This window comes from Crocodylus siamensis, chromosome 2 (assembly GCF_052110815.1).
Source record: "Crocodylus siamensis isolate JL-2025a chromosome 2, ASM5211081v1, whole genome shotgun sequence".
NCBI lineage: Eukaryota > Metazoa > Chordata > Crocodylia > Crocodylidae > Crocodylus > Crocodylus siamensis.
Genome location: NC_143396.1, coordinates 233,377,795 through 233,387,015, shown reverse-complemented (window position 1 = coordinate 233,387,015; position 9,221 = coordinate 233,377,795). Strand labels below are relative to the sequence as shown.

Here is a 9,221-nt window from a genome sequence, read left to right as displayed (position 1 = left end):
GTTGGTGGGTAAGGGAATTCTGCAGTGCTCAGCAGCAAACAGATCACATACACTTTGGCAGCAATTTAGTGGTGGAAAGCAGTGGTGACAGGAAGCAGCGGCAACAGCTCACCTCCAACCTAGTTGTGTTATTTCAACCCACTGCTCCTAAAAGTTTCCTGACCCCTGAGTTGTACACAATAATAATCCTGAGCTAGAGGCATTGGATCTACACTTTCCCAAGTCTGTGTAGGCAGAGTGCAAGTCAGATTTCCAAGTAAGAGCAATTCTCTAGAGCTTAATTCTTAATAAATCTAAATCTCTGAACTTTTATGACATTTTGTAGGGGCTTTAGAGCCCACATACCTATTTGCCATCACTTCACAGTCATAATCCCTTCCTAACAATCATGAATAGGAGTTGAAGTTGTCCTACTTTTTGTCCAGTGTTACGTTTCAGCAAATGCATACAGCAGCCCTGCCTGCAAGCAGCTGAGTATCCAGAGGTGAACAAACCTGATCCTGTATACTTGGAAGCAAGTAAAACACTCTGATTGATGTTACTGGGTACAAATTTGTTGACAGAATTATTTACGTTTTATTAATATCCCCCAAGATTGCTAGCATTAGTGCTCTTCTCCCACTCCTTTAAATGGCATCTGTTAACCTTTTTGCTATTAATCCTATTTGATCCAAGTTTATTAAGGCAATCATTATTGTAAGGCCATAAGTTCAGTTATTCAGGGCACCAGTGCATATTCACCATTTGGCAACGAATTAGATCTCCAGTTGCAAGCTGGAAAAATGAGTGTTTTGCACTTGCAAAAGAATAGCAATTTTTAGCAACCCCTTCCATATTGATCAGATATTCTCAGCACAACAGGCTACAGAAAAAATGGCCAAGAAGACTGTCTACTACTTTGGATAAATCCAAGTACACGTCCCATTCCCTCTTCTAGTTCTTAAGTTAAAAATACAGATAGTGCTCACTAGGCAAAGGCACTATAGGTCCACAGTTTATTAGGAAGCAGAAATTCACTAAACAGCAGACAGTGCAGTCATGATGAATGGGAAAGTCACATTACTGATGTCAGGGCAATGTGAAGTACGGGGCTGCTCAAAGTTCTTGCCCCCTGGCCCTCTTTTTCACTGAAGTTCTATACAGTGCTTTCAACAGAAAAGTCAGAAAAAATTAAAGATTGATCTCTCCAAAAAAAAGTTAATTTATATTTTCATTTCCATTTTAGTTTATTACTCATAGATAAATATAACTCACCAAGACTAGTTTATTTCTGTTTGATATTATCCAATATATTATGTTTGTGGGCCCACATTTGACTGGGAGTTGCACAGTTGGTTTGAGATTCTACATGTGCATGATTCCCTTAACAGCAGCTTCAAAAGGGAAAAATACAGTACAACATGAAATATCTTACCACCATTTCCAATTAGGAAGAAATAGAAATTAGTAGCTTTTTTCTCCTTACACTTATCAAAGAGTAAGTCATTCTCATTAGTTTGGTAATGTCGTTTCAGTTGCAGAATACACACCTCATTATCCAGATGTGTAATAAGGCAGGACACTTTCAATTTAACTTAACATTCTATTATTTTTAAGTGTAGGGGAATTAAATTAGTGAAATTTTAAACAGAAACTAACAGAATTCAGTCTCTTGTCACTGGCATTGTTTCAAAGGATGCATTCCCCCAAAATCTCAAAACTAAGAGCTTGTCTAAATAGGGAAATTTACTGACTGATGTATACCATAACCCTTCATGTGACCACTTATTCTGGAGAAAAGTGTTGCCAGTATAATTATAGTAATATGGTTCTGCTAGTAGATTTCCCTGTGTAGACAAGCCATGAGTGATCAGAATAGAATTTCTGCTCGGCTAAAGCAATAAAACAGTAACTGTCTCTAAAAAGGATAATAGCACCAGTCACACTTATACATGTAACATGAGAACTGTGGCAGGTATTTCAAAAAACTGTTTCAAAAATGCAATTTCACACAGTTCTATCGTATTCCAAATGCAGATCCAGCTCTATAAAGCATAAGAAATAATTGCTACAGTTTTCCTTTAAGAACTGTCCTCAGCAGCAGGTGCAGGCTGCTATTCTCTGCTTGTTTTTAATGCCAAAATCACAGAAGAGAAATTGCAGCTACACAGTAAGAGTCAAGACTCATTCCAAGGTAAGAATTACAGGGACAATTCTGCATAGGCAACAAAGGATCAAAAGACAAAGTAAATTTATGTAAAAAGAACAGGCTTAAAAGGTAACCTCATATGGAACTATTTAACACAAAAGCAGTAAGCTGCTTACTCATAACCCCCAATGTTACATTTGCTTTCCTGATTTTGATCACGTCTGTCCCTTTCCGTGGTTACAAGAGTAGGAATGGAGGGACAGACACACAGAGCAGAGCATACAGTAATTCTTTCCAGATCAGATTGTCCGATAAACATGATAGTCCAGCATGTTACGTTACAAGAAGAGGGAATGTTAAATACATTTCTGTAACAATTGTTTGACAGTAGGGTCTCCTTCAGTCTGCCCCCAACCTGGGCATGACTTACATTTCTTACCTCTCCAGGACATAGTTCAGAGCCAACTCAGACACAAATTGTGCAGTTTTACATCACAGTGCAACTTGCTGAAAAGGATCAATGCCTGAATAAAGCCCATGAAGCTAGCAGCCAAAGGGTAATTCTGGGAAATATATAACTACAGAAAGAGGTCCAATAAAGGTAGAAATGACTGTTGTTAAGATTTCAATCTGCTCCATTGTATAGCATCAGATTTTCTGACACTTCCGAACAGCCATTTTAAGCTCTGTACTCCTCTTGGTAAATTACAAATAACTGCCTTTAAATCTGGAATGGCTAGATTGCTACAAGATGGGAGATAAAGATAAAAAGTAAGATCTAGGTCCAGCATGCACTGAGTTGCAGAGCACTTCGCCCCTGCCCATACCAACCACTAGTCACAAAGTTTGTTCTCCGAAGGCCAATAGCTTACTGACCAATAACTGGCACTTTTCCTCTCCCAATCTGTTGTTACTGCTACTGAATGAACTCTATTGGTCCTTGGACAGGAGGCACTGCTTGACATGTCTGGAGTGCATTTCACTGTTCTGCTGCTGGAGGTTCTTCCTCATTTTCTTGCTTGTCCGGATGAGATTCTGGAGGAATTAGGCACTGGACTTCTTCAGTGCTGATTGCCACTTTGTCAGGTTGGAGCCACCGCTTTAAATATTCCAGAGTGCTGAAGGAAAACAAGGGAGAGAACCTAAATATAAGGCAGCAGCAAAGCCAGTATTGAGTTAAAAGCGGGGTGGGGGATAGGGAAGGGGCAGAGTATCTCTCCATAGGGATTTCCTCTAGCCCAAGGCAGAGAAGACAAAATTTGGTCCCTACCATCCTAATAGTTTTAAGTCATGAATCAGGACACCAACCCCCCGGGACTACAGTTCAACATGCAGGGGGCAACATCTTGAAACAAAACTAGAAATCTGTACTACTTAAGACAACGTACAACTCAACCCAGAAAAAATTCTTTTCTCTTTACTTCATGTATCTGAGGACATTACCTAGCACAGAGGTGGGCAAGTATTTGGGAACATGGGCCACACAGGGAGCTTAGGTGACCTACTGCAGGCCAGGGCAGCAGGCCAGAGCAGCATCCCCCCGCTCCCTGACAGCTCACCAAATCTCCTTATGTGGGAGGGGCTGTGAATGGAGCTGAGGCAGCAGCTTCAGCCTGCCCTTCTACCCCAAGGAGGGACTTGGGCAGATACCCTGATCCCCATGGGGAAGCTAGTGCCTGCACTTGCAGCTGATATTGGTGCCCACCTGGCACTGCTTTCAGTACACAGGCCAGGAGCTGGTGCAAGCTGTGGGGCCAAGCTGTAGATGTCCATGTTTTGCCCCTCCCCAGCCATCCTACAAGGGGGAGATAAAGAGGTGGCCCTGCCTATGATGGGGGTCAACAGCCAGTACCGGGTGCTGGGCAAAAGCAGGACCCAGCAGCAGGCACACTCGCCACTTTCAGGGCCCTCCTGGGTATGGTTCCTCTCCACTGCTGCTACTGCAACACTGCAGGCCCAGGGTGCCCTGAAGGTGGCGCAGGACAACAGCAACAGGGAGGAGCCACAGGACAGTCCTGGCAGGGTCTCTGGGCAGCTGCAGTCAGAAGGGCCCCGGAAGCAGCAAGTGAGTCAACTGCCAGATCCTGCTTTTGCCTGGCATCCAATACTGGCTGCTGCGGCTCATCAAGGGCAGGGCTGCCTCTGTCTCTCCTTTTCACTCTTACCCCAACTGTCCTGCACCTAGAGCATGGCCCCACCGCTCACACCAATGCACCAGAAATGGCACCAGGCAGGCACTGGCATCAGCTGCAGATGCAGGCAGCAGCTTCCCCCTGGTGATGGGACATTCTCCTGGGTCCACAGGTGACACTGCTGCATCAGCTGCAGTCCCCAGCAGTTGCCCTGATCCCTGGCAGGAACCTGCAGGCAGCATCCACAGCTGCTGCCACGTGCAACTGGCACTCCTTCTGGTGCACAGGGCAGAAGCTGGTGTAAGCTATGGATGGGTCTGGGATGTACCTGCCTACCAAGCATAATGCAGCAGGCAGAACCACTGGCTCCCTATGGGCCAGATCCTATGACTTTGCACCCAACAACTTGCAGGCCACCAGGTATAATCAGTTGGCAGGCTGGATCCGGCCCATAGGCTGTATATTGCCCACCCCGATTTAGCACTATGGGAAATTTAACATTTCTGGGAGATACTTTACATACATTGTAAACAAACGTTACCGTTACGGAGGGGTGCACTGATAGGGGCTTTTACAGCTGATACCGATAACTGATTTTTAAGGAGGCATATCAGCTGATACCGATCTGATTTCCGATACCAGCCCAGCAGTGTGGAGAGCTGCCTCCAGATGGTAAATCTAGTGTGGTGGAAGGGAAGGGGTGTGTGGGGGAAGATCAAGGCCCATGTGGTGAGGGAAGAGAAGGGTGGCGCTGAGGCAAGCAGGGCCCAGCCCAGGGTGGGCGTTAGACAGTGCCATGGCTTGTCCGGGGTGCATGTGGCTCCCACCGCTTGCACACCACTCAGCCGGGAGCCACTGGTCCCACGCCCACCCTGACTGGGCGGGGGCCTTGATCTGCGCCCCCACACCAGCCTCAGCCCTCCCTCACCGCAGGGGCCTTGATCTGCCCCCCCCACATCCCTTCCACCACAACAGACATACCAGCTGGAAGCAGCTCTCCACGATGCCGGGCTATGCTCCTTTCCACCTGTGCTGTGTTGCGCTGTGCACATGCATGGGCCATTTATCAGCCAGATATGGCCGATTTCCAATATAGTCAATTTTCCTTATATCAGTGCACCTCTACTATTAGGTTTATTTGCTAGGTAAAAGCTGATCTCTGAAGAATTTGTGTAATTCTCCCCAACTAAGGAGATCTAGTAAGGAAATAACCCTAGGACAGTGTTTCCCAACCTTTTCCAGCCCAAGGCACACTTACATTAATAAAAAAATTCTGTGGCACACCTGCAAAGGCATTCCCCATCCTCATCCCTATTGTAGCTCATTGCCATGGCAAAATTCTGCAGCACATCTTTTCATTTCTGATGGCACACACCTGTGCCACAGCATACTGGTTGGGAAACACTGCTCTAGGAAACCCATATGAAGCTTTGTGACTTAGCCTCTCCAATTTAAGAGACCATCATGCTGTGCAAAAACCTGCTGGCACATCTAGCCCATCCCTTTGTCAGGTCAGGAGAAATTTATTTGGAGAAGGTTGCTTAAAATATTAACATGCTACTGCATCTATCCTTGAACATTTTATAGTGCTATTATGCTAACATAGCATATTAGGCAGATCTCTTCCCTTATTTACATGCGTACTTTAACTCTAATGTAGAATGCTACTATTCTAAAAAGATCCACGGTCCAGTTTCTGTTCAACTGTATGCTTAAATTCTCAGACGTTAATACCAGCAATATTGCCATACCCAATTTCAGTGGATCAAACACTGAAGTTTTCACAGTGCAATGCCTACTGAAGTCAACTGGGAGAAGAGATGGGACAATATTTTCTTAATGTTTTTTCAACCTTAAAAAAGTTTCCACAATGAGCAGTTGGGTCTTCATTACTTAGCTGTTTTTCACTTAAAATAAAGTTAACAGACTGAAGAAAAAGCAAGAAAATTATATGGGGTACAAATTATTTCTCACATTTATGCTCTAAAATGAGTTTTAATGGGTCTTCTTTCCAAAGGTCTCAAGGAAAAGCAATCTTCTTTGAAATGGAAGCAATCATGGTAAATTGCAGCTCAAAAAGGAGTGATTTTTCAGAAAAATATAATAAGTCACTAAAAATATGAAATTGCAGCAGAAAAGTCCTCTCATCTTTACTCATCATTTATGTGAGAAAGTGCGCAAACACTATAGGCTGAACACAGCACTGGAAACCACAGTTTTGGGACTTTGTATTTCAACTCTGGCAGCAACTTCCCCACTGGACCTAAACATGTAAGGAGCTCCATAGACAGGTGTGTCCCACACTTTCACCTGCTTGAAGCTACATGCACTTAGTAGAGTTATGCACAGATGCAAACACTGGCCTGCCTGGAGCTTCTGATGTTAGGCTTATGGCTAACTATTTGTAATCACCAAACTTGATAAATTTTCAGCCTCTGAGCATCCAAAATGTAGCAATGAAAGGTAATAAATGGCCTCAACTGTTTCATGTTGGATCCCTAAAATTTGAAGCACTCAAAAATTTAGCGACCACCTTTGAAAATTCAGGTCTTGTCCTCCTTTGCTTTTATATTTAAGATGGAGATATGGCTACTTACTTGTCACACAGCTGCTATGGTAATGTTAGCAAACTAGAAGATGCAAAACGATAAGTACTATTTTTACTACAATACTCATGCACATACCAACTGTTTCCCTTTTTAAAACAAATAAACAAAAGGGAAGGTTGGAACAAAGAAAGCTCTAGCCTAGCTGCTAACAAGGATGGTAGTTCTTGAACTGCTTTTCCTCATCAATGTGCTTATTACCTCTCATCAGATTCGTGTTCTTCGATATAAAATTCAGACTCAAATTTCTCTTGCAGAAACCTATTCCAGCATTCTTTCTTTGCTTGGGCAAGAGTATGCAGCATGTCCTTGGAGGTCACTTCCTGAGACAAACCCTTAATTCTCATCAGTCTTCTTTCTATGAGAGGGAAAACAATATAATTGTTGTTGCGGGGCAGTTTACAAGAAAAGAAAACGCAGGAGATTGTTTTATGGACTGAGGGTTTAAATCCAAACGGTTTTAACACTTCATGACCAAATCATACTACCATCTTGCTACTACCTGAAATCTGAATAGGTATATTCTTTTATATTTAAATGACACTGAAACGTACAATAAAATCTCTATTCAGCATATGTGAGGAATGACGGGTGCTGGTAATCTAAAAATACCGGAGCAGGGGGTGGGGCTGCTTGCACGTGGTAGTGGGTGTGGGGTGGTAGATGGCGGCGGCAGTGCAAGGTGGTTGCATATGGCAGCAGTGGTGCAGAGTGGTGGATGGTGGCGGTGGCGGCACCACGGCAGTGGTGGGGTGCCGGCTAATGTCGGCTAGTAGAATGCTGGAAAACAGGGATTTTACTGTATTTCTTTTTGAATTTGCATATGTAGTTTTGACAATGAGCAGTGTCATGCAAGGGAATCTAACTAGGCCAGCTTACTGTGGCACAGTAAGTAGGCATTTACTTTGGAAGCTGTCCTCTTATATTCCAGAATTTAAATAGTTATTTAAAAGCAAGTTAAGCCTCTAGCCCAGTGCTTCCCAAATTCTTCCTCAGCATGGCCCCTGACTCCCAACCCCTCACCCCCACAACCCCATCCACTGATGCTGCAACCCTATTTGGAGATATGACCCAGTTTGGGAACAGCTGCTCCAGCCTTCATGAAAGCAAAGGCTGTGCACCCTGCAGTGATGTCTGCCCGAGTGTGCAGGCAGTCTGAAGCAGTAATAACATGGGAGTTTCTATATTTTCAAATTCAGAGAGGAGCAAATTGATCCTATTGGTTGCAAAAGGGAATGGATTTTGAAACCTAGTGACAATAGCAACAAATTTTAACTAATTAACAACTGATCAAACAGGAAGGCAGACTGACTGCCAGCTGAAGTTACTACAGAGTGCGAGGGAAAGAGGATGGATTCTTATGATTTGCACACTCTTCTGTGACTGGCATCTTTGTTTAGATGTCTCTCGTGGACAGGGCTTGTGAAAGTATTGCTGCTGGGTTTTTCCCCAGGTCATGGAAAATGGAGGGCACCCCATGTTGGATTCAGGGCAGGCTTCAAAACAGGCCAGGCCTCAGCTTTCATAGGATCATAGAAAATGAGGGTGGAAAGGGGCCCCAGGAGGTCTCTAATTCAATCCCCTGCCCTCTCAAAACAGGACCATCCCCAACTACATCATCCCAGCCAAGGCTCTGTCTAGCTGGGTCCTAAAAGCCTCTGAGGATGGAGAGTCCACAACCTGTCTGAGTAACCCGTTCCAGTGTTTTACTACCTCCCTAGTGAGAAAGCTCTTCCTAATATCTAACCTAAAGTTCCCTTGCTGCAAGGTGAGGCGGTTGCTCCTTGTCTACCACCACTGAGAACAGTCTAGTTTCTTCTTCTTCTTTGGAGCTGCCCTTTAGGTAGCTGAAGGCTGCTATTAAATCCCCTGGGCCGCCTTTTCGGCAGATGAAGCCGCGAGAGCTGCCACTTGAGGGTCAGCGCCGAGCGGGGCAGGGGAAGCAGCGGGTGCAGGCAGGCACTTCGGGACGGGTGGAGACGCGCACTCACCCAGCGACGCCAGATACACGGCGGAGTCCTGCAGCGGCGCCCACGGCTTCGGCGGGGCTCGGGCGGGGCCGCCGGGCGCCTCCGCAGGGCTCCCGCTGCTGTCGTCCGCGCCCGCGAAGGAGTCGGCAAAGGCCTCGCGGGCGTCCTCCACCTGATCTGCGCCGGGCAGCGCCGCGCAGATATCAGCCCAGAGCTCGCGGCTGGAGCGGGCCACCACGCTCTCCACCGTCCTCATGGCGGCGCAGCACCCCCGAAGAGAAGCAGGCCTGGAAGCCACTGACGCCGAGCCCGCCCAATCGGCGCGCTGGCTGGGCGGACGTCCCGCCCCGCCAATCCGCTGGCGGGCCGCGGGGGAGGGGAAAAA

The 9,221-nt window shown here is 45.8% G+C and overlaps 1 protein-coding gene across 1 annotated transcript; it reads right to left on the bottom strand.

Annotated features, from left to right (window-relative positions):
* Positions 1–981: 981 nt before the first annotated feature.
* On the bottom strand, positions 982–9,114 carry CCDC32 (coiled-coil domain containing 32). The gene is made up of 3 exons (XM_090033441.1): positions 8,858–9,114; positions 7,068–7,224; positions 982–3,246 (listed from the first exon to the last, which is right to left on the bottom strand). Exons 1-3 carry the CDS (start codon positions 9,090–9,092, stop codon positions 3,108–3,110), a joined length of 531 nt encoding a protein of 176 aa, XP_089889567.1. The 5' UTR covers positions 9,093–9,114; the 3' UTR covers positions 982–3,107.
* Positions 9,115–9,221: the final 107 nt, after the last annotated feature.

Bases quoted from the DNA above. Each gene is read 5' to 3' on its own strand.
- CCDC32 (XM_090033441.1), bottom strand. From the start codon at position 9,092: ATGAGGACGGTGGAGAGCGTGGTGGCCCGCTCCAGCCGCGAGCTCTGG. The intron at 7,225-8,857 runs GTGAGTGCGCGT...TCCCTCTCATAG, and splicing joins CGTGTATCTGGCGTCGCTGG to AAAGAAGACTGATGAGAATT. The intron at 3,247-7,067 runs GTAATAAGCACA...GTTTTCCTTCAG, and splicing joins GAACACGAATCTGATGAGAG to CACTCTGGAATATTTAAAGC.